The sequence below is a fragment of the Ursus arctos genome, unplaced genomic scaffold (genome assembly GCF_023065955.2).
Source record: "Ursus arctos isolate Adak ecotype North America unplaced genomic scaffold, UrsArc2.0 scaffold_8, whole genome shotgun sequence".
In the NCBI taxonomy this organism is placed as follows: Eukaryota; Metazoa; Chordata; class Mammalia; order Carnivora; family Ursidae; genus Ursus; species Ursus arctos.
This window is the reverse complement of record NW_026623100.1, coordinates 1,532,915-1,557,759: the sequence shown is the minus strand read 5'-3', so window position 1 is coordinate 1,557,759 and position 24,845 is coordinate 1,532,915. Positions and strand designations below refer to the sequence as shown.

Below are 24,845 nucleotides of genomic sequence, written 5' to 3'. Positions count from 1 at the left end.
GCCTGAGGGTCCTGCCAGGTTTTAGATGACCCTGCTCCTGTAGCCAACACATAGTGGTCCAGAGCTGGTCCAAGCTAGGTGACAGGGTTTTAAAACTTCCTGTCCATGACAGCATCAGATGAATATCTTTTGTCAGTGGCTAAAGCCATTGGATGAAATGCTTTTGGAGCTTTGACAGTGTTTCCTATCACGTGGAAAGTAGAGGCAGCAGGTGCAAGAGAGGGAAAGAGCATATCATCATATAGAGAAGCGTGGAGAGCAAGACACACTGTGGTCCCTCTGCAGTAAGCTGGCCCAGCTCTTAGCCTGGGGTCCTATGAGGTGCTCCTGATTCTCGCTCCATTCTCCTCATTTTAAACCTGGCTTGTTTTCTGGGATGCTGCCTGCTTTTGGATCAAGCATTTTGGGTCCTCTTGAAATTTCCCCTTTGTTGTTCTGAGGGAGGGTCAAAGAGTAAAAGGAGGAAAACGTGAAGGTGCTTCTGGGCACTGCGACATGGCCTCTGGCCCTCCTGGGAAGTCACTCCCAGCTTCCAGTCAGCCAGGCAGCTCAGGGATGCCATCCATCTCACAAGGTAGCCAGTGCTCATGTGAATAATACATACTGAAATTCACACCACTGAGACATCCAAAAAGCAGCTTGGCAAGTTTCTAGGAACTGGCAACCTGGCATGAGCTCAGGATACCTGGAATTGAGATGTTAAGTTCAAAACACCATTAGGTGATGATTCTGAGACCCTTATTTCATTATTTCTACAAACGTTCATTGAGCACCTACTATGTGCCAAGAACTGCTCCTGCACTGGGGATCTTACAGTGTAAAAATATGTAGCCTATAGGGAAGTTCCATATTCCATACTCCAATGGAATGTGATCTTAGTATGTATTAGGTTCTGGAGACACAAAAATTAACAAAATTCAGCCTCAATGATTTCATATTCTATAAACCTTATCTCCCTCACATGTAAAATGAGGTTAAAATAATTATCTCACAGGGCTATTTAGAGGATAAAAAAAATAATGCATAGGCTCGTTCTTGGCATTTAAGCCACAACAAATATTACTTTCTCCCTGAAAAGTCGAACAAGGTACACTCAATTTCACAAACCACAGCTTAGCTTGACTGGTAGGCGGGCCCTCAACACCTCTTCTGCTATTAGCCCTGGCAAGAACTATCCGGCTTTGGGCCGCCTGGGTGGCTCAATCAGTTCGGCTTAGGTCATGATCTCAGGGTCCTGGGATCCAGCCCCCCCATCAAGCTCTCTGGTCAGTGGGGAGCCTGCTTCTCCTTCTCGCTCTGCCTCTCCCCCTGTTTGTGCTCTCCGCGAGCGCCCTCTTTCTCATAAATAAATAAATAAATAAATAAATAAATAAATAAATAAATAAATAAATAAATAAATAAATAAATAAATAAATAAAATCTTAAGGAACAAAACAAAACAAAACAAAACAAAACAAAAACAACTATCAGGCTTTGTAGCATCTAGCCCTTGGCCCACTGTGGTTTGTGCTGGGTCGGGCAGGGATGGGAACAGCGCGCGCTGGGAACCCAAAGCGGCCACGAGGGGGCAGTGCACTGCAGGGAATCTTCGCGGTCGACCCCAGCCCACCGCCAAACTTCCCTGCTGCTCCCGGTCCTCCGTACGTACTTCCGTTGCTCTGACGCTCCCAGAAGCCGGGGCGTCGGGAAGGAGAGCGCGAATTCCCCTTCCTCTGCGCCTCCCGAGGCGAAATTGGAGCGGGGTTCACGAGACTGCGCCGCAGTAGGCGCGGCGCGGAGCCGGGTACGCGGCGCAGGGGAGCGGGTCCAGCGGGCAGCGGCGCCGGCCTCGGACCAGCGACTCCGGGGAGGGCCGGCTGCCGCAGGGAGGAGTCCGAGCCGCCCCCGGGGCTCCTCAGCCAACCGGAGCGCCTTCCCCTGCTGCCTCGCGGGGCGTCCCCGCACCCATACCCGCAGCTACAGGCTTGTCACTTCTGCGCACCGCCTGGAAGGGGGACCCGACCGGGAGCGCTCCGGGGAGTCGTCGAGGAGGATGCCCGGGTGTTGGCTATGTACCTAAGCTGGTTGCCGGCGCTGGCGAGAAAGGCAGTCGGGATAACACCGCCCAAACTTTCCTTCGCGGCAGTGTCGGGAGGAAGCATCCCTCTCTGAGGTTCGTGGAGAGCCGGAGGGAAGACTCCGGGCCCCCGGAGGGGAGAGGGCCGATCCCGCGCTGGGGGGCGCGCTCGGAGTTCCTGGGAGCCCTAGAGGGGCCCTAAGGGACAGAACTAGTCGCCGGTGTGCGCCCAGGCGTAGGGAGGTCCAGTGGGCGCAGCGTCTCCTTTCTTGCGCTCCTCACTGACCGTGACCTCTGCGCGCTCCCCGCGCACGTGCTCGCGGCCGAGGAAGAGGAAGGTCCCCCCTGAACCCGCTGGGGGCAGGGACTCCTGGACAGGCCCAGGGCGCATGGAGGCGCCGCGGGGGCGGTGCGGCTCACCAGCGGCGCGGGGGAGCGCGCACGCTGAGTCCCAGTCTCCCCCGGGACCCGACCGGCTGCTTCCCGCACTTCCTGCCGCCGGGCTCGGGGCCGCGGGTGGCCACTCCGAGCGCAGCGCTCTCTGATTGTCGTGCCCGGCGGGGCTCCTGGACCCCCGCGCGGGGTGGGGCGGATACGCGGCAGGACAGGTGTAGCCCGCAGAGGCGGGCGCCGCGCTCTTAAGGACTGGGTGGGCTCGTTTGGCCCGGAGTTGGCTCGCGGGGCGCGGAACTCCGGTCCCCACCACGCAGGCCAATCAGCGCACCACTTGGCACCGCCGCGGCCGGAGCTTCGGGCCGCCAGTCGGTGTGAAGGAAGTGCTGGCGGAGCCCGGCTCCCCAGCGGCCGCCCCGGCGCGATCCTGATGCCCGCTGCCCGCGGCGGGCCCCGCTCCGGCCCCGGGACCTAGGCAGCTGCGCGCGGCCGCCGCCGGCGCCTCCCCCATGCTGCTCGGAGCGTCCTGGCTGTGCGCGTCCAAGGCGGCCGCCGCTGCTGCGCAGAGCGAGGGCGACGACGACAGGCCGGGTGAGCGGCGGCGGCGGCGGGCGGCGGCCACGGCCGCGGCGGCGGGCGAGGACATGGACGAGTCGTCGCTGCTGGACCTGCTGGAGTGCTCGGTGTGCCTGGAGCGCCTGGACACCACGGCCAAGGTGCTGCCGTGCCAGCACACTTTCTGCCGCCGCTGTCTGGAGAGCATCGTGTGCTCGCGCCACGAGCTGCGCTGCCCGGAGTGCCGCATCCTGGTGGGCTGCGGCGTGGACGAGCTGCCCGCCAACATCCTGCTGGTGCGCCTGCTGGACGGCATTCGCCAGCGGCCCCGCGCTGGCGCCAGCCCCGGCGGTAGCCCGCCCGCACGCCCCGGCCCCAGCCCCGGCTCGGGGGCTGCTTCCGCGCTCGCGGGTGGCGGGGGCAGCGCGGCGGGCAGCGCCCCCGGCTCCCCAGTCTTCCTCCCTGCGGCGGCCAGCAGCGCCGCCGCCAGCCTGCGCGAGCTGGCGACCAGCAGGAGTGCGTCCGTGGCAAAGGTGGGTATCTACTTCACGGCGCGGCGCCACGGTGTGTGTGTGTGTATGGGGGTGGGGGGCCCGCGTGAGTGTAGGGGGCAGTGATGAAGGGCAGGGGAGACCACAGGTGGCTCCCCAGTGACCTTCGCCTTGCTCTTCTTTCTCCAACCAGCTTTTCTCCGTGAGTAACCCCTCAAGTCCCACTTGCCAACTCCTTGCCAACACCGTGTCTCCCTCAGCTCCCCTCCCGTAATCCTGTCTCCTCCTCTCTGAAATGCTTGTCAGCACCTGCCGTCTGTCCATTCTCCTTTCTGGAATCCCTCTTCGCACCACCTGCGCTTGCCGTGTGCCAGCATGCAGTCCTAGGGAGCCACTTGCCACCTGTTCATATGTGGTGACACCCCACCCTCCCGCAGGGTGGGCACGCCTTCCTGTCTCCTGCTAACCTGTAGTCCCTACAGTCCCTTAATGGCAGGGCCTGTTTCTCCACCTTTTTAACTTGGCTGGGCCCTCCCATCACCCCAGAAAGTCTTCTGCCTCTGAACCCCCAGACTAGCCCTGGGCACAGCCTCCGCCGGCCTGGTGTAAAGTTAGTGCTTAGTGTTTCCCGGGTTCTGGCCGCTGGGGAGACTCTGGGCCTCCTGCCTGCGTGTATGGCAAGAGAGGGTTGAGCAGAGGGAATTGTGTGACTGGGGGTTGGAAGAACATAAATTACAAACTCCGTGTAATGGGAGGGAAGAGGTTAACCTGGAGGTGGAAGAAATGCGTGGCCCAGCCTTCTTGGACATGGTCTGTCAGGCCTAGACCTCTTTTGGGCCCTTAGGCAGGATTGCATTCCCAGGTGGGACATTGTTTGAGGGTTTGGGGTTTTTTTGTGCAACTACATTGTACAGGGTCTTTCACTGTTTCTGTTTTAGTGAAGGACTTTATCATGGAGTTTCAGTGATTTGGTTTCAGAAGCTATTTAGAAGCAGTCACTTCACACCCTCTACTACTGTTATTATTATGGAGGGGGGGAGGAAAGCCTGGGGGATGCTGGCTTAAGTGAGAAGCAAGTACTCATTTTATAGATATTTTTTTTTAATGTAGAAAATCCCACTTAGAGGTTAAAAAAAAAACCATTATTGATCTATTGTAATTATCATTCATTTTAGAAAACACAACCTTGTTTCTCTACTTTTGACCCTTTAAGAAGCTGGTGGTGCATAAACCATTTAAATAATCCTTCCAATATGTGTAACAGAGAAGCTGGGAAAATTCTCACCCTCTGAATTAGTACTACAACGTCTTTGAGGTTAGGCACTTAAGCCCTTGGGTGTTGAGCTGCTTTGCCAAACTAGGTGTTTCCTGTGGATCAAGAATAAAGGGCAGTCAAGAACAATCAAGAAATGTTTATGCCTGGGATCACTGCTGGAAGGCAGGTAGTTAAGGAGTTTTTCTTTGGTTTTAATTGTGATTAAATCCAGTTATGAGTATGCTTGTTCCCATGTTTCAAACTTTTCCTTCCAGTCCTTGCTGTTTTCATCCAAGGTGTTATAATGAAAGGTCTTTATTTGCAGAATAAGCGGGTTACCTCCTCATGCTGGAGAACTGAATGGTTTGTGGAATGATGTTTGTAGTTAAACACTAGGATGTTTTGATGAGCATATATTTACAGATGTCCTCCCACTGCATTTTATGTGAATTGTATTTGATCGGAGGTTAGGAGGTAACCTCTGAAATTTGAAAGTCGTAGCCTGAGGCAGCTGTGGCATTTATGGATTAAAAAAAAAAATGTTGAAGAGGTTGAACTGATAACTTTTGGCAATGACAGTAACAGGGAATTAATTTTTTGTTGGTTGGTTTTGGGATTATTGGTGGACTTTCTCTGTAGGGATATGGAGCAATCAGACTGTTCATGGCTGTTTGAGCTTCAGGGAAACTTTAGAACACAGTTTCTTTCTTTTTGTTGTGTTAATTGAGTGTGACCCTCACCCCTTTCTTCACAGGCCCACCTCATAAGGACTGAGTTTGGGTTCTGGGAAAAGTCTGAATTAAATCCAATTTTTGATCAATATTTGATCATTTTCCAAAAGGCAAAAGGAGTGAAGGTGGGGATCATAATATCTCCTAGCTTTTTACTCACTGACATGTAAGTCAGTGGGAGTCTTCTTCGACAGCCAGAAGTCCTGCATGGAGTGTTGCACTTTAAGCAACCCTATAAATTTGGCAGCTGAAAATGACTTCCAAATAGGCTTTGGGTGCTTTACTGTCTATTGGAATTGCTTTGACTCCTCATAGCAAGGCTGAATGCTGGATGTTGCTGTGTGTTGTTTAATAGATGGGCACTCATGTTATGATTCAGCAAAGACCATATATGCCTTAGTAGCAGGTTGACTCTGATTTTCCTAGTGAGATGCTCAGCAAACCTTCTTTTGGGCCAACGGGATATGTAAACATTGTAGGTATATAGATAAACAAATATCTGCTTAGATTGTGCATATGCTTACAGTTAGACATTGGGAATGTATCATGTATAAAAGGGATTAATTCTTGTTTTGGTTCTACTTGGAGTTCATGAAATAATTTTTCCACACTCTTCACTGGCATCTTTTTCGTCGGGGTTTTGGTTCTCCACAGAGCCACCTGGAATGCGCTAGCCTGGTTAGCAGAACCTCTCAGCTCTGCTTTCACCTGAGCCATTTGAGATGAGGCACTCTTTGAATCAGTTAATTATGCTGCCCTTGAAAATTTTAAACCAGGTTATAGGTACCCATTGCCTAAGGTTAGAAACCAACTGTTGGTTTCTTTGTTTACGTGTTGGGAAATACTGGCTGTTGCTTCTGAATGTGATCTTTTAAAAAGTCCCGTTTTAACAGAGGCATCCAGCCATTGCAGTTGCTAAATGTGTGCTGTTTCTCAGCCTAACTTGTTTTTTTTTTTATAATAATTTTTTATTATGTTAGTCACCATACAGTACATGCCTAGTTTTTGATGTAAAGTTCCATGATTCATTATTTGCGTATAACACCCAGTGCACCACGCAATACATGCCCTCCTTAATACCCATCACCGGCCTATTCCGATCCCCCACCCCCCTCCCCTCTAAAGTTCTCAGTTTGTTTCCCAGAGTCCATAGTCTCCTGCCTAACTTGTTTTTGTTTTGTTTTTACAGTTGTGTGAGGTGACCCCTGTAACACCCCCAACTAGCATTGGTTGAGGTGTTTCAGGGCAACATGTTTTTTTAAAAGGGTTTTGTGGTTCCAAATTGAGTAATTTCAAGAGTACTTTTTAATATGCTTTCATAAGAACTATAATGTATGACAATTCTAATTTTTTGAGTGATTTTTTTGGGGGGGGATCTCTTGCCTTATATTTGGGCATACACAGAATTTACTGTGGACCTGCCCTGTGCCAGTCATTCCAGGTGAACTGGACGAGCCTGGGCTCTCTTTCCGGAGCTGACATTAAGGGATTGGAAACCAGGCTGCTCTCAGGAGACTCCTGAGGACACTGGATTGGTGTCCATCCATGACTCTGAAGGTGAAGAGGACGGGCATTTTTACGAATTAAAGAACTGTATAAAATTTGGGTAATGCTTTGGATGGTATAACATGTAGGCACTGGAGCCTGGGTTGTGTGGGTCGTGTACCTTGAAGTACTTTGGGGTGTGTTTCAACTGGAAATCTCTTCTGTGTCTCTCAGCCAGTGTGACTGGGACCCTGTAATGGGAGAAGTTAAATAAACTGGAGACTCATACAAGTGGTATCTACTAAATGTTTTATTTTGTAAACACATACATGTATGTGTTCACCGTGTTTTGGATGCAGGTCTAAGGACTTGTCTTTGAGTTCCAAGTTGACTTAAACCACAGCCAGAGTTTATGATTTCCTCTTTGTTTCTTTCAAACGGAGGACAAAGAGACTTTCAAAGGGTTCTGAGTGGAGCACCTTCTAGATTTTAAACAATTCCCACTTAATGTTGTATGGTTTTGTTGTTGTTGTTTGTTTTTTTGCCCAGTTTGACGATTTTAAAGAGGTCCGTCTTTGGTGAGTCTTTCCTAAGTGGTCACCATGTTTTTCCAAGGAGTGACTTCTTTTGCACTAAATGTCTTTTGTTTACATAACACTTCATTAAAGTTTGCCATTTATCAGTATATTTGGATAAACATGGTTGGGAATCAAGCCAGCGAATTGCAAGTAAGCACAGGTGTCCCTGGGCAGGTGTGAGGGCTCAGACAGCAGTGGGCCAGGCTGAGCCTTCTGAGTGGATGAGGGAATGAATGCCTTAGGCCGTCGTATGGGGGAGATGGAGAGGTGACCAGTCCAGCTGGTCACCTCTAGGGAGGCCAGTTCAGAGAGAGTCTGAGGTATCTGGAAGCAGATCAGTGTGTGTTCTTTGGTCGTCAAGAGTTAAGCACCTTATGCTTGAGATTTTTCTATGTGAACAATTATTGAGTGCCTACCATGTGCTGGGCGCTTTGGCATATGTTGCTTATAGAAAGTTCACCATAATCTTGTGAGTTGGGTGGCATTGTTAGAGGGATTTGTATATGGGCAAAATGGGCAAGTGAGAGAGCCAGGAAGTGTTGGGGTTTGGATATGTTCTCAAGGCTCCATTCCGCCGCCCTTTCTATTTTGTTCTGCTGGGCTGTATCATTAGGGTTTTGTTGTTGTTTGGTCTTGGATGTAATAAGGACTCCAGAGGAAATGGCCCAGTGCCTGGAGGCCCTCACAGAAAAGCCAGACAGCTCACAAGGACAGCGGACAAGTGGTTGACTTGTGGTCTCTGTGATGACAAGGGCAGACACCAGGCTTTGGAGACATGACAGATGAGTCACACTGAAGTCCTTTTTGGGCCTGTTTTCAGAAGGCCCCTGGGTGTGGAAACAGCACCTCTGAGACTTACAGCAGCATTGTGTTTCAGGTTGTGGCCAGTTGGTGAATAATCTAAAGTTACCATTCATTGAGTGTCCGCTGTGGGCCAGGTATTCACTGAGTGCCTGTGTGTGCCAGGGCTTGGGTCGTCTGATTGAAGTTCACCTTACCTGTTCCTTACTACGGTTCCACGAGATGGGCAAGTGGAGGTGCCAAGATTTCCTTGCTCAGAGGCACACAATGAATAGGGGTATACTTGAAAGGTGGACTTTGGACTGACAGGCTTGGTGGTTAGAGGAGGCCTCTTGCTCTATAACAAACCCAGTTAATGAGCGACCAAGGTCCCGAACGTAAGTAGCACTCACTTCCTAGATCCATGTGCCCCTGGCTGCAGATGCTCTTCCAGCTTGAGGCTGCCATCTTGTAAACCCAGGCTGTGAGTCTTAGGGATCGTTAGCAGGAGCTGTGCAGAGCGGTGTGAGGTCCTGAGGAAAGAGCATCGTATCAGTTGTGGCTTTGGCAGCACGTCACAGGCAGCTCTACCTAAATGACACGAGCAGTACATGTGGATTCTGAATGGGTCGTGACGGCATCCTATCCTCATGACAAGACTTAATAACGGAAGGGAGGGTTTCTTCCCCTTATGTTTGCTCTAAACCACCTTTACACCCTTCCCTCCTCACCTCGGGGGCCAGAATTGCCTGCCAGGCTGGTGACTGGACCAGCCATAGCTCAGCTGGGGGCTTGGCACACAGGATCAGCCTCCTCTCCGCGGTCTGGGCCCGCTGCCTGCCCTGGGCATGTGGCTGTGGACAAGGCAGAACCCTGTGAAGAAGAAGGGCACAGGTGCATTTATCCTGGGTTCCTTACCTCCTCACCATGTGCCCCTGGGCAAAGGTTTAGCTTTTCTGAGCCTTCTTGTTAGTGAGAGGGATCCTGTCTACTTTATCAGATAAATGGACGAGGTACCTGCAGTGCCTAGCACACATAATTGGCTGTCATTTCAGTGCCTATTACTAATACAAAAATCTCAAAATTTGGATCACCAGTGTGGCACACTTCACAGGACCCACCTTCCTGCTGGTAGATTCATTTACATTGTACCCTAAGTGTGTATGTGTGTGCACGTGCGCACATGTGATATAATGCTTTGCCTTTAGATTGAAAGTTGGCCTGTGTCACCGTGACTGGATTGTTGAGCTTTGATGGGCATCTGAGTCAAGTGCTCGAATCTGTTTGTTTCACCTTTTTAAATTGCTTCTGAGTTTTATCTTTGTTATCACAGGTAGTGTTTCCTATTTTTACAAGCTTCATTAAAGTGAAAAAAAAATCCAAATTATAATCTGTTTTAAGAAAGGCAGGAGGGGAGAATAATCCCACCCAATTGTGGGTATAGCAGGTTGGCTCGCTCTCCTGAAAACGAAGCACACCTCCTTAATCTGTAGGACACAATAGCTTGTCTACAACTGCCTGGAATTAGGCTGCTCAGTGCGGTTGAGCTGAGCAGAATTATATCCAATTGTTCCTTCGTTCTGGCTTTTGAGAGCCGGTTTGCTTGCTGGAGCATGACGAAATCGGGTCTCAATTATACAGTTGTTTCAAGTGTGTATTTCAGTTCAATCTGTATTTAATCTTTATTTTTCGCAGTTAACATGCTCTTTTTCTAGGTACATATTTGAAATAAAACATCAGCAAGGATTTAGTGAGGGGGAAATGCTCTTTATAGCACCACTTGCAAAGGCCAAGCTCAGTTTTTATCAGATTTGCCTCTCTTGGAAGATCTTCATATTTGGTGAATTAGAAATGCACGCTCAATGGGTATCCTATTGGAATTCTAATTAACCTTAAAAGAATAAGGTGTCAAGCTGAAGGTGTTGGCAGCAGTGAATGGTTTAAACATTGCACTAGCACACTATACCGTGGGGCTCCTTTTCCTGTTGAGTGGAGGTTAGAATACAAAAGTGTATGAAGTAGTAGCACCATTTGAATTCCACTCACAGACGGCTGTCTTTTTGGGCCCTTGATGGCTTATGGGTATGGAGAGGCAGTTGTCCTTTGGGAGACCAGGAAGAGCATCCAAGAGCAGTCGCTTCGGTGGGTTGTTTCTCTCATCTGGCACATGAGTTTACGTTGTTAACGGATATGATGGTTATCCGCAAACGTGAAGATACGATGATATTTGCATTTCTGCTTAATAGAATGTGTGCATAATGCTCATGTGAATTTGTATGAGTTTAAATGAATTAGGATTTGCTGCAGGAATTCAGGTCAACAGAAGTGGTAAGAGACTTGAAGAGCACTCTGGCGCCAGGAGCGGATATGAATGTTCTAGCCCAGAGCAGGTGCCTAATAACGCTCAGACGGAGGGAGGCCGCCGGAGCACCGGGGGTTCGTGGCAAGGCTGTTACACTGAGCTTAAGAGATAGGGCAGTGTGCATTCTCTTCTGCTGCACTGAACACTTACGTGAGCGCCTACTCTGTACCAGGCACGACAGTAACACTTGGGGTAAAAATTATATTGGTCTTTAGAAAGTGGCATGAAGTTTGCTCGCCGCCTTGCCAGCAAATGGAACCCCAAGCTCATGTTCAAAGCGGCACTGGAGTCCTGGCAGCAAGAGCTACTCTGCCTTCTTTGATAGCTGAACTCCCAAGGCTTCATTTGCTCTACACACAACATTGCAGCACCGCCACCTTGTTTATTCCTGATGGTTTAGAAATTTCTGTGTTAAGAAGTATTTACTGTTTGTGGATAAACCATTGGATTCCTTAACTCTTCATGATCATACTTCAAATTCTGCATAACTTAAAGATTGCACCTACTTCCCCTTCCCAAGCATGGCTAAAGGTAATTAGAGCCAGATGTGCTTGTGCGAGGTGAGGCGAGCAGAGCATGGAGAACGGCACAGGCACGCAGCCTTTGCCAAGGTGCGTCACCCAAAACAGGCAACCAGTGAGACTCACCTTATCTACCAACTCCGGGGTGCCTGTGGGTTAGTGGTGTCATTAGCAAGATCGTCTGCACCAAGTTTGCAGTCTAAGGATGTGCAGAGGAAAGGTAGGTGCTCCTACAGAAAAGACCGAGTAGCAGGGCTTTTGCGCCTTCTAGGGCTGCATTCGGATTGTAGGGTTCTTACGGATTTGGAAATTTATCTGGAGTCACCATCTGACAAACGCAGTTTTGGCATATGCTCTGTGAGAGCAGTTTTCCCAGGGTTAAGTTGTTGCCCCCAACATCTCAAATGAGGTGACAGATCTTGGATTCTGAGGGGGACTTGTACCTCTGTGGTCGAGCCCCACCAGGGAGAACACGTGTGTACATAGCAGCAGCCTGTGTGGCACGGATTGTTCAGCTTTGCAGTCCGCCCTTCACCGAGACAGTGTGCCCCTTCCTGGACCCCTGTCTCCCGGTGCCACGTGGATGAGGGCCCAGCCAGCAGGGGCAGCACTGTCAGTGTGGGACGTATGTGAGGTGCGCTCACAGGCTGGCGGAAGCTGTTTGCCTCAAAAACACCTGCTCTAAAGAACTGCAGTGCTTTATTGACCAGAGACAGTGACCCACAAAATGTTGAAACTCTGATGACAAGGCAGAGGTGAAGAGTACAGGCTAGTGGAAGGCTTTCCGTTTAAAGCTGGGGCGGGCCTCCCTCCTGCTGTCCTTCCAGTGCAGCCATGACATCCTCTCTGAGAGCCCCCAGCCTATGTGTATGACGCTCTGTCCCAGGATCAGCTACTGACCCCCTATTTAGTTTGTTACTTGTGAACCATGATTCCTTTCAGGGTCCTTTTACATTCTGATAGTCTTCCATTTCCCCCAAACTTCAGCGATTTCTTGCAAATTACAAAATTTCTTTTTTAATTTAGATGCTATAGGACATAGAATTTTCTTTCTTGGGGCGCCTGGGTGGCACAGCGGTTAAGCGTCTGCCTTCGGCTCAGGGCATGATCCCGGCGTTATGGGATCGAGCCCCATATCAGGCTCTTCCACTATGAGCCTGCTTCTCCCTCTCCCACTCCCCCTGCTTGTGTTCCCTCTCTCGCTGGCTGTCTCTCTCTCTGTTGAATAAATAAATAAAATCTTTAAAAAAAAAAAGAATTTTCTTTCTTGTTCCTTTCAGCAAAAGGCATATGTACTCTACATGGGGTTAATAGCCGAAGTGTGTATGATATTACTTGTAGCATTTCCGTGTGTCTCCAAACTAACGAGCGCATCAGCTTTAACCCCCCAGCGCCTACAGCCTGGCCCCTGGTGTACCAGTCTTCCACCTAATGCTTTACTTCCTGTAACAGCCTCATGGGCTTAGACACCCTCTCTCATATAACCCTGGGGGCTGTCTGTCTGGGGTTGTTATGAACTGAAGAACCCCTACAATACCCCTGACAGCCAGGCCCTCTGTGGTTGGTCCTGGGGGCCAAGGGGCCTTCAAATGGTCCCCGCCCAGAGGACACCTGGGATGCTGGGAGGCTTCTGGGTTGGTGTGGCCATGTCTGTATTGCATGTCTGTATTGAAGGGATCGGTCTATGCCAGGTCCTAGACAACTTCACCCGGGTAAAAAGATGGCTGTCACCAACCCAGCCCACTGAAACCCAAACCTCTGTAAGCCCTATCTTTTGTCTCTGCATATTTTCTGATTCCATTTTTATTTCCTCAAGCTGTTTTCAGTGTTCTTTCTTCACTCTTCCCTTCTGTGGGTTGCGTGTTTTCCTGACAATTACTGCTTTGTTGGCCCTTCAAAGTTTGGATCATCTGGCTTCCCGGAGGCAACAGTTAGTCATGTTGTCTCTGTTCCCCTTCTTCTAGCTTTCTTAGTGATCAACACTGAGAATGGCTCAGGGGAGGGACGTGAGTGCCTTGTAGCCTTTTGGCATTTGCTGTCCTTCCCAAGTGCTCGGGGCCCGGCATGGAGCTGATCCCCAGGCTGCAGAGACCACCAGTCTGCAGCCTGACAAGTTCCTTACAGGTGCAGACAGAACTCTGCTGTGGAGTCAGGGTGCCTGTCCCGAGAATGGTGGGCACACTTGAGGATGTCCGGGAATCTGGGGAGGAGGGTTAGGCTTCTAAGTCAGCATCTCTCTGGAGATAGCAAAATGCTCCTTTGCCAGGCTCAGGGGGAAAAGGACTCCTGAAGGCGTCCATGGGAGGTCAGCCCTGGAGAGAGTGGAGGGTTCAGAGCGGCTGTGGGGGCCGAGAGGAGCACGCCCAGAACAGTTAATGCAGCCCAGCAAGGCTGGGAGCTCACCTCCTTCTAAGCCTGCTGGGCCACCGTGTGGTGCCCACTGGGCTCTCGGGTGTGCTCACGCTGAGGGTGAGGACATCCTGTCCGTGTAGGGTTAGTGCCTGGTAAGCGAGGCGTTTTTCTGGTTGTCCCACCATCGCATGGTGTTCTTGTTGACAGTGGTTTTGCTTTTGAATGAACAGACATGTCTGATGTCCACAGCGGGGAATATTCCTGGCTGTGCCCTGTGGGGCACCCCCAGCGAGGTCATGCCACCCTGAGAGGCGGCCTCGTGTCGTGGGCTGGCAGCTTCCACCTTCGAGACTCTCGAGGTAGCACACACAGACCCCTCTGCTCTTACCTGGAAAAGCCACATGGGGAACTTTCTCTGCCTGGTCACCTCTGCCTCCTGGGCCCTGCCGGGTCTTTCTCGAGTTCCTGGGGTTTCTCAGATGTGTTTCCTAAGGGCACCTCTGATCTCTTGCTCTGGTCTCCCACCTGTCCTCCCTGATCCCCTCCCCACTGCTGCCCTCGTGGGAAAGCTGCCGCCTGCTGGGTGGTAATTTCCAGCCCATTGTGCTGAATTATCACCATGTTCCAAGTCCTCTCTGGGTGGACTCTGGTACCTTCAGACTGGATAACCTGTGTACCCCCATTTTTTTGCTAGTTGCCCCCTTCCCACCCATACCCCTCCTGCTGCATTCTTTCTAGCAGCACGTATTTATTTGAGGTCTTGTATTATCTTCTTAAAAATTCACATGAATGTAATTCTAGAATATGCTTTCTCTGATTTTCATATAAAACCGTGGGGTATTCTCCTCAAACTTGGAATCAGATGAGTTTCCCATGATTTCTCACAGCCCTGGCCTACCCCAGCTGCCCCCATGGATTCCCCAGCACGTCGGGCACAGCTGTGAGGGGCTGGGTGCCACTGGGCAGAGTGGAGTGTACTGGCTTCCAACGGCAGGAGGGGGCTGCCGCACAGGGGGCCTCTCTGAGGCGGGGTGGGTGGTCTCTCCCGTCTACTGACAGTGGTGTGCACTGAAGGACGGTTTTAGATGTGACTTTTGTTGCGGGCTTGTCCCATTTTCAGAAGCCCCACTTCCTTCTGTGGGTGAAGAGCTGCCTTTGCCCTGGGCGCACCACGTGCAGCGTGGCCTTCATTCTGGAGCGTGGTACGCTGAGGTTTCTTTTCTAATAGTTGGTGTTTGGCCTTGCCTGCCGAGTAATCGTGGATTCTTGCTGAGTGAAGGATGTGCCATGGCTTGTCAGCAACTGTGGGGAAAGGTGGCTGTCATTTGGGAACACTTTCACTTTCTAAATGTAAGTGGGAAATATTCTGTCAGGTTGAGGAATTTCAAGTCTGCCGGTTTCAAGGTGACAATTGTCATATTGAAGATGCAGCGAGGGGATGTTACAGTGGAGTGTTGAGGACTCGGAGGTAGCATCCTGGCTGGAGGAGGGTGACCTGGCAGGCAGAGCAAGGGAGAGTGCCATAGGGGTGCTTGTGTTCCTGGTGGGGACATGGGGAACCCAAATGTGGGGGCCCACCATGATGGCTGCAAGATGTCCCAGGTGGGACCTAGTGATGCTTTATGTTGACGTTCATGTTTCTTTTAATGATCCTTTCTATTAGGTCAAGTGCTCCCTTAAAAAATTATGGAAGTTACAAGAAGTCTTTTTTGGAAGCAAAATTTAAATAAAAAGTGAGTCAATTAAAGAACCTCATTAAGTCAATATGGTGCAGATGAGGCATGAATGACTAGTTTGGATAAAAACTGCCTACAGTCACAGAATAAGCAGACTTTGTTTCCTAGACCATCTCAACATTTATCTTTTCCACCCCTAGTTTGCTCTGTATCTGAGCTGCTGGGGCCTGGATGGTGGGTTTAAAAGATGGAGAGGGTTGGGTGAGGTGAATATGAGAGACAGGGACAGGATTTGATGCTTGGAGGCCAACTTCTGGAAAAATTGCTTATAATTTTTCTAACTCAACTAGCATGTGCGAGCAGCTTAGGCTCTGGGGTTTGTTTCAGGTGGAAATATCCGTGGGGCAGGGAGGATTCAAGTGACGTGTGTCTCTGGGGTCCTCATGCTCGCTGAGCCGGGGGTCCGAGCTGGGCCACCCGCATGTCCATCTGCAGCTTGTGGCACCCACCTGGTATGGAGTCATTTTCAATCATTTGAACCAATCGGCCACCAGACTGGTACCTGAACTTGGCCAAGTGTGATCGCAGCAGCAAAGTGGCACAGGGTTCAGAACTGAGAGATACACAAGGGGTAAAGGAAATGGTCAAAACAGGCTCTCCCACCACCCCGGTCCCCAGAGCTCAAAGGTTCTGGGGGTGGGCAGGCTCCACGGCTCGTCTCAGGGCAGAGGGCTCCGCACTCTGGTTCCCAGTCTTGGAATCCCAGGTCAGGCTTCAGGGTTGCAGCAGGGCTGTCTGGGTAAGCTCATGACAGAATGTGGAGGTGGGAGGGCCTGACCTAGTATTGACATCTTCCAGGGGTTGAGATCCTTTTTGATTTTCCTACATCAGCTGTGTCTATGTCACCAAGTTTTATCGTTACTCTCTCAGAAGGAGCAGTTAACATCTTCCTTTCTCCTTCTCAGACAGCACCAAACCCAGCTCCTGTTATACTGGGCCAGGTCCCTGATGGCCACACTCCCTGCTGGGCCGCTGCTGCCCTTCCCTGTCTGCCTGTGCCCATGGCCCAAACGATTGTCCCAAAATGCTGTTTGGTTGTCACAGCCCCCTTAAGGCCAGGTTCTGGGTCCTTTGGTCTTGTTTCTGCGTGGCCCATGGCTGCTGTCTCATCCTGCACAGTGAGGTCCCCCCTGCCATTTGCTCTGTGCTTACACAAGACCCAGCAGCTTCTTTGCAATTGATCAAAGGTGGTCCATCCCTGAAGGACGGTACCCCCTTCCTCCATCCTGTCCTTGGGCCACCGTAGAGAAGCCTGTCATCACATCCTGTGTGTGTGCTTCCTTGGGCGTCCTCCACCCTACCGTGCTGTCCCAGGGGCTGTTCTGTAGCCATTCCTCTTCATCTCTTCAGTGCCGACCCCACATCACTGTGGGGCTCTTGCTACTTCTCCAGCTCACATTTGTCTGCGTTCTCATTGCATGTCTAGATCTCTTCTCTAGAATTTATTTTCTGGTCATTCTTTAGGGCTTGAGTTTTTTTCATCCATGCAAGTGCTCGTCAGGGTTCACTGTAAGTTCATCAGGGTCAGGACTATGCCTTGCATTGAGTGTGAACCTCTGTGTAGGAGCAGGACTTCCACAGCGGTACTGGTATTGGTTAGTTGGTTCTTCTGTGCTCAGGAGTGTGGTGGTAGATGGCAGTGCTTCTGAAAGAATAAAACAGGAAAGAACCGATGAGCTGTGGAGGGCTACACAGGGGCATGGGCAGGCCTGGAACCTTGGGGCCTGAGTATCTGGACATGAATGTATGGAGTAATGTTCTTCTTAGCTGCCACTTCTCCCCTGTCCACCACCACCACCCAGACGCTTCCCTGGCCATCATCCCCTGGGAAGGGGGAACCAGAGACCATACTCACCCAGAGGAGCTGGTGGCTGTGGGGCAGGAGGCAGCACACCCTGCTGTGTGTGTAGCCTGTGACCCCTGTCGGAGCCCTGGCCAAGCCATGGGCAGCTCCACAGGAGCCTCACTGTGGCCTTTTGAGGGTCACACGACGTTGGCTGGTGACCTTTCCAAGTGAGTGGGAGAGCCAGCATTCCCCTCCCTGTCTCTCAGGGGGTTTGGGGGGCTATGCCTTCTCTCAAGCCTCCTATGGCTCAGGGTCTCCACTGCCATAGAATTAGTTCATTTCCTGTGGTCCTGCTGGATGCTGTGTGGAAAATCTCCCAAAAGGCACTGACCCAAGGCCTTATTGAGGATCGTGGGCACTGGAGAGGCTTCATGCAGCCTCCCAGTCAGCCCCATCACGTACGTAGAATAGCCTTCTGTGTCTGCAGTCTTCGACACCACCACCTTCCCTGTCAGACCTCCCTGGTCCCTCTGCCATGCTCCCGTTCTGGAGGGCCCTCTGCCCTGGCTGCCCCCACCTTCCACTCCATTCTCAAAGCTCGGTTAGTAAGCCCTGCCAGCAGGAACTGCTTTGTCTCCTCTCCTCTTGGTGCCTTTGCTGGGGCCTCCCCTCCAACCCGGGGCCCCTGGGGCTTTCTCCTCAGCAAAAGCTCTTCCGTCTCTCATTGCTATTTAAACAAGCTCTTCGCCTCCCTGCCTCTGCTCCTTCTCTCCTGCCCCCCAACCCCCATGAGCCTGGAGTGAGTCACAGATGGGCTTTCTCTTTCTCCAAAGGAGAGAAGTGTTGGGTGGCACCTTGCTACAGGTGCCAGGGAGAAATGGCCAGGATGCCTGTTTCTTGGAATCAGAGCTGCCAGTGGCTACTCGGAGGTTGTTAGAAGGAAATGAACGTAGGAGACAGTGCTGCACTATGTGAGAGTCCATCAGTGTGGGCTGGGACGGCCGTAAGGCCAGGTTTGGGTCTGCACGCTGACGCGCAGCCTCACAGTCAGCAGGGCCGAGGGAAGGCAGTCCTTGAGCTGTTGTGGCAGTGTGCTGTTAGTGCGGACACTCGATCTGTGCGTCTTTATGGTCTTCCATCTGCTGCTTGGTCAACAGGTCTGATAAGAGGCCAACACTCGTGTGAATTATCTCGCAGCACTAAATGGGATTCTAAACATAGTCTTATAAATGGTCCAAGAAAAGATGCTTCATCAATTATTCAAGAGGGACACATCAAGGTCTCGTAGCTCGTCATTGATTCCAGTTCTTTCAAAATGATTTGTTAATTGTCCATCCAGTGACCTTTCTAGTTATATGTTTTCTGCTTCTGGGCCTTAGGGCACTTGGTTTAGTAGTTTGAGTCTGTCTTGTAAGTATGCAGAAATTAATCACCAGCTGTGTAGGTAAAATGTCTGGAACTTAAGCCCGACCTGTTCGTTTTTCACTCAATAATTAATACATGTCAATAGACATAAATGTTTATTTACATACATACACATTAATATATAGAAAGTACATGTATACATTTATACTTTTTATAAATTGTGCGTTAAAGATTATTAATTTGACTGGCAGTTCATCCCTTTGAGTGAAAGTTTGGGGACTAGCTGATGTTTGCCATCTTTAGGTTTGTTTAAGATTGCCTGGGCCTTTGAAATATATTGTATAATAGAAGAGGTCATCTGGGTGGGTTGTCGTTAATGACTGTGGGAGTCAGGGTGTGGACAGTGCCCCAATATGCTGTGTGGCTCATCCAGGTCTTATCGTGTTCTCCTGGCCTCCGACCACGTGTGTCACTGAGGGTGGGATCCTGGGTCTGCCACCTGCTTGCTGCAGGACTTGGGGACGCTGCTTACCTTCCAGAGTACCCATTTCTCTTCTGTTCATGCCCCATGCGGAGTGTGCGCAGGGTGGACAGGGAGAATTGGCTGTGCCCAGGGCGAGGTCAGAGTGTCCTCAGTGGTCATAGTGTCGCTGTGCCAGAACTCAGTAGGAAGCTGGTATAGTGTGAGTTCCTTCAAGGATAGTTTTGTCTTTTGGACAAATTGGTAAGATGCAGTGATTCAATCTGTGTATGAATTTGTGCACGTGCAGGCTGGTATGTTTGAAAAATGGAAGAAGGGTTGAGTAGTTGGCTCTGGGGAATATGATTGCTGACTGGGGCCATTCTGATGAGTAATAGACCCCATTAGATCACAGTAAAATACACGATGATGTATAATTAAAGATAGCATTAGTCAGGCAGAAACCACAATATTTAAAGATGTGAAAGGGATAATTTCTAATGCTGAGAAGTACATTCGTGACTTACCAAGCAGAGCACAGGGTGGATGTCTTTGAATCATGAAGTCACTAAGACTTGGGTATAGACAGGCTGCTTGTGTGTCAGGACAGCTGGTGTCTCAAATATTTGTAGTGACAGAGACTACAGTGCTTTTAAAAAAAGTATTTTAGGTGAATTAACAGCTTGTTGAACAGTTCTGGATTGGTGATTTCACCAAAAGAAGTTCTATTTTTTGCTCTTTGCGGAGTAGGCAGAGCCCCTGTGAGCTTTGGGCTGAGTTGCCCTGCCTGCACTTCCTAGTGTTCAGCCCCACAGGCCTCCTTCCTCCCTTGCTCCCTTCTCTCATGTACTCGTGTTTTCCTTGATGCAGACACTTTGCTGGGGCTCCATATGCAGGCTGGACTCTGTGCTGGGCTCTAGGGAGAGCAGCGAGCCTCGCCGCCCAGTGAGCAGACAACACGGGGAAGGTGTGGCCTGACCCTGGGAGTAGCAGCACCCACCTGATTTTATGTAAACCTCTCTCCTCAGGATTCAGATAGCCTCTGTCCCCGTGGGGACCAGTGCTCTGAGCGGAGGTGTTTCTGGCTTAGCTTGAGCTCCTTCACTTCCTTTAATCAAGAGTCAAGTGTCTGGCAGACAACTTCAGTTATTAATAACGCTGCTATTAATATTCATATTGACAGTCATTTGCACTTCTAAACCTCTTTGCATCTCAAAGGTTACCGCAGTATTTCATAAACCGCAGATGAATGGTTTCAAATGTAGGCGGGGGGGGGGGGGGCGGGGGGGGGCTGTCTCCTGCAGTGAGAGGACAAGCAGCTTGTCAGGCACAGAGAGAGGAGGAGCCACGGGGGAGTTCATTTGTTCAAATGAGCAAGTGCCGTTCAGCCACCCAGTCTCTGTGCTGGGTGTGCTCCCTAGCCCACGTTCCCGTAACCTGCGGTCTGGTGCGTGGAGGACGGCACCTCTCATCACAGGTGTGCGTGTGGCACCTGTGTATGCCGGGCACCCTTACATGTCTCAGTGCCACTGACACTGCAGAGAGCAAGAGAAAGTCTCTGACCTCCCGGAGCTTCCAACTGGTTGGTGTTAGGGGCTATCCAGAGACTGAGTAAAATGCTAATTGAAAAATCTCTGTACAGTGGAGATTTTTTGTAATATATATATTCTTATACTCTAATTGGATTAATTTAGATTTAAAAACATCATGTGTTCTCTTTGAAGTTGATAGATGATTTTTAAAATCCTATGGGAAGATTGAAACCATCCTTTAAAATTTTGCAGCTGTGTTCTTGTATTGATCCAGGAGTTCCCGACTTGGGTTACATGTGGAAATCCTGGGGGAACTTGCCCAAACACTGAAGTGTGGGCCTTGCCCAGAGGTCCTGATGTGATTGGTCTGGGCGCAGCCTGGCATAGGCTTGTCAAACGTCCCCAGATGTGGCTGTCACCAAGGTTAGTCTAAACCACGGAAGGCCTGGAAAAGTTGTTAGGGTAGAGGAAACCTTTCCTGGAAGGCCATTCCCAACCTGCAGAGAAGTGTAAAGGATTGTGATAGAAGAAGACTGGAGAATCTTGCCAGATCTGTGCTGGAAGAATGAACAGCCGGAGTAGGCCAGGTGGAGAGGGAGGAAGAGTGTTCCAGCAGAGGGAATAGCAGGCATGGTGGCGTGGAGTCTTAAGGTGCTTGGAGCAAATGTGGAACTGAAAGGAAGTGGTTGGGGGCCCTGTGGGGGTCATGAGACCAGCTTGAGTTAAGGCTGGAGGGGAAGGAGGAGACAGAGGTATGAGACCATGCTAGGGATAGTGGTCTTTACCTGATGGCAGTAAAGCCATTTTATTTATGAGCTTGGCATTATTCTACTCATTAATTCACTTAAAAGGTAATTCTTTAGAAAAATAATTTTGTACAAAAACAATGAATTCAACACATGAATTACTTAGTGAAATAGGTACTCTGATTACCCGCATTTTGTAGATGGGGAAAGTGAGGCCCAGAGAGGTTGAGCAGCTTATCACACAGCTGAAGGGTGGGAGCTGGGATCTGAACTCAGGCTGACTTTGGCTTTTGCTTTGGGCTGTGCATTTTTGTGGGATTGGTGCCACGAGCGTCAGTTCACAGAGCAGGAAACCAAGGTGTGAGCTGGGATTAGAATTCAGTTCTGATTGCCTCAAAGTTCACATTATTTTCTCCTCACCAGCTGCCCAGACTGAGGGGAAATTAAAATATTTTGTGCTATCTTTTACAATATTGTAAAAAAAAAATGCACGTATAAAGACGCAAGTCAGTGAGAGAATTTCATAGCTGAACATAAAGAACATATGTAGAAAGAGGAGCTGATGGGGGAAGGGATGGGAACAGGAAGATTCTATCTCTTCTTTGCCGAAATGCTGGCAAAGGTCAGCTCTGCTTTGGGGGCTCAGTGTAGGAAGAGGTTTTCAGAGGTAACCTTGTATCATTGCACAGTGTGACATGGGTTGTACCTGCCTTGTATCTAGGGGGAGGTGGGGTCCTCGAGTTCTTGCTTACGTTTGAATTGTTCTTGATTCACATGGTGAAATGAACATTCTGGAAAGTGTGTACGCAGTGACCCGCAGGGAAGTGCCGGTGCTTTTTGTTTTAAGTCTTCTTACATCGGTAGCCTCTCCCTACCAACTGAGTCTCCTTCCCTCTGGATTGAGTGTTAAAATCAGGCCCAGATGTTTGTGGGGCTCCACATTTGTGGCCATGGAGACAGACTGAATACAGAATTTTTTTCCCCCGGACATCTGCGCTTACATGTCTCAAAAACATTTACAGAAAGCTAATGGATTAACATGTGTTCAAATAAAGCCTTTTGATGGCTTGAGTTCTCAATCTCATACTCCAAAAAAGCACTGTCCGTAGAAAGAATGTGAGCCACATGTATAATTTGAAATTTTCTGGCAGTCAGATTATAAAAGGTAAAAAGCAGCAGATGAAATTAGCTTGAATACTGTATCTTACTTAACCCTCTATATCCAAAATATGGGCATGCAAGCATTAGCCACTACAAGTAATGTCAATGAGATATTTTGCATTCTTTCTTTCTAAGCTGAAGCCTGGTGTTTATTTCACACTTAACAGCGCATCTCCATTCTGACTCATCCCCTTTCAAGGGCTCAGTAGCCACATGTGGCTGGTGGCACTGTGTTGGACAGCTGGACTCGAACGCCTTAAAATACTCCAGGTACCATAATAGAGGTTCTGATGCTGACATGCTTTGTCATGACTCTGAGCGATTTGTACCCGTACAGTGTACTTTCAGAAGGTTTATGGGCAACAATCTGAAGTTTCCTCTGATACTTGAATTGTTGTAGTGATAGAATCTGCAAACCACTGCAGGAATTTTGGGGCTGAACCTAATGTAATAACAGCCTGGAGGACTTATAAAAGGCACGCTGAGAAATTGCTCTGAAACCCAGATTGCGCACATTTTTCAGACCCAGCTGATTATTTAAATTTCCCAACGGGAAGTTATTACTTCTATGACACGTCTCCTCATCAGCAGTCTCTTTTCAGTGGTCTTGACGGACATGGAGTCTAATTTTGTTTTCCTTCTGGCCCCTTTTTGGAGGGAGTAGAATTCGGCATCTGGATTTATGTTCCTTCATAGGAAGAGTGCTCAGTGTCTTAGGATTAAGTGATTGCAAAGCTGTCATCTGCCAGCCTGTCCATTTTCTGAGGTGACAGGCAGTATCATAAGGGGAGGTGGACAGTTTCCCCTTCTCCATCATCCTGTTATATCTTTATGGTTTGGGGAAATATGCGTGGGGGTGGCCTGCACTTTTCCTGTGCATTTGTCAAATCCTTTATGCAATGCTTTTGTTAGCTGACATGCACAGTGCTTTGAGTAAATAATTCTGGGCTCATATTTCAAGTGGGGAACAAGTGTATAATAGCCTTGTTCTGGGGGCCTGATGAGCCTACAGTGGCATTGCAGCATTTGGATTGAAAGCTAGAATAATGGAAACAGCAGAGGGTTTGAAAGTTCACTACATGGAAATTGGATTTTCGCATTTCATTATTTACATTGTGTATTAACAGATTTATATTTAAGGCTGCGGGGATTATCATTCTCTTTAAATGGTATTATTTGATAAAGAGTTAGCTTTTCATTGGAAATTCAATTAATGGGTTCTGTCTGGAGTGGGCATGGGTGGGAACCTGGGTGTCCCCTAGTATCCTCACAAGGCTGGTGGGGTGTGCTGGTCATTGTCCCCTACGTGGCTGCCTCCCAGTGTTTTGTTAGCCATAGTTGAGACACCTTGTCCTTCAGACAAGAAGAGTATATCTCAGCACACGTTCCCCTTCCCTCCAGTGGAGTCCCCAGAAGCCCTGTCTAAAGCTCTAATCTCTGGGATGAAATCTCCCCTGGTAAAGGTCGCACTGAAGCCCGAAGCCACTGACGTAATGATGCAGCTAAGTGTGAGGTCCTCTGGGGAGCAGGTTCCGACGGGCAGAAGTGGACCTGGCCCTTAGTCACTGTGAAGCTTTTGTTGGAAAGCCTGTTCCCAGCAGAGTGGAACATAGCCCTGGGGGCAGATACTTCACTAGAAGAGAACTAACCTTGGTCAAAATGTGTGGGTAATAGTGTTAGCCCTCAACCTCGCCTGTGGGTGAGGGTCATGAGCACATTCCTTTCTGATAAGAGAAGTTAAATCCATCCTCAAAGGTGGTGAGGGCACTTAAGGAGTCACTGAGAAGGCATTCCTGAGAGAAAGCTGAATTGTATGTGTTTTCTCTACCTTCTTAGTGATTTTTTAATTTGTAGTTTTGTTGGACAGATTGTTTCTGTTGAGAAGGAAATAATGGGCATATTAAAGAGGCAGAAAATTTGCTGTGATTACCCAAGGGTGATCACAAGGTCAGGGGTAGATGGACACTAGACCTGCCCCAGGTGCCATGACTTGGCCCACCTCCCCCCGCCCCCCACAGATGGGGCCAGCAGGTGCTGTCTCTCTGTGTGGAAGCCATTGCCGTGGAAGTTCACCCACATGACTGCTTCTGGTGCTCTGGGACTGGGTTGTGCCTCGGGGCTGCCGAGGATGTACGCTCGCTGTGTGTTTTAGTGCAGACCAAGCAGGGATTTCCTGCAGACCCTTCCTACAGAGCCACCCACCCTTCTCCTGGCACTCTGGGGCCTTCACGGTCGGCACCACTACATCATTGGTGGGGCCCGATGCGAAGGGAAATTCAGATTATAAGGAGCTTTAAGATACGACCGTGGTACAGGTGCAGGGGCCCAGACTGTGACTCCCAAGACTCAGGGTGCAGCCCCAAGCCTTCCACGTTGACACATCAAAGTCCAGGTCCTGCAGTATGTGTGGTTCCCGCACTTGGACCACGCGGAGTTCAAGCTGCTGCTAGAGTGTCCCTCTGGTCTCCGTTTGGTTTCAGAATGTCTGCCCTGCGTGGGG

The 24,845-nt window shown here is 49.8% G+C and overlaps 1 protein-coding gene across 3 annotated transcripts in view; it reads left to right on the top strand.

The window, feature by feature from the left end:
- The first annotated feature begins 1,635 nt into the window (after positions 1–1,635).
- The window catches only part of SH3RF3 (SH3 domain containing ring finger 3), a 389,852-nt gene continuing 366,642 nt past the window's right edge, over positions 1,636–24,845 (top strand). For 2 of the 3 annotated variants that reach the window (XM_026516179.4, XM_026516168.4), the window contains exon 1: positions 1,639–3,537. In XM_026516179.4, the coding sequence (XP_026371964.1) occupies positions 2,959–3,537 (579 nt within the window). In that variant the 5' untranslated portion in view covers positions 1,639–2,958. Of the gene's footprint in view, positions 3,538–24,845 lie in introns of all 3 variants that reach the window. The other variant, XM_057309363.1, reaches the window with a different exon arrangement.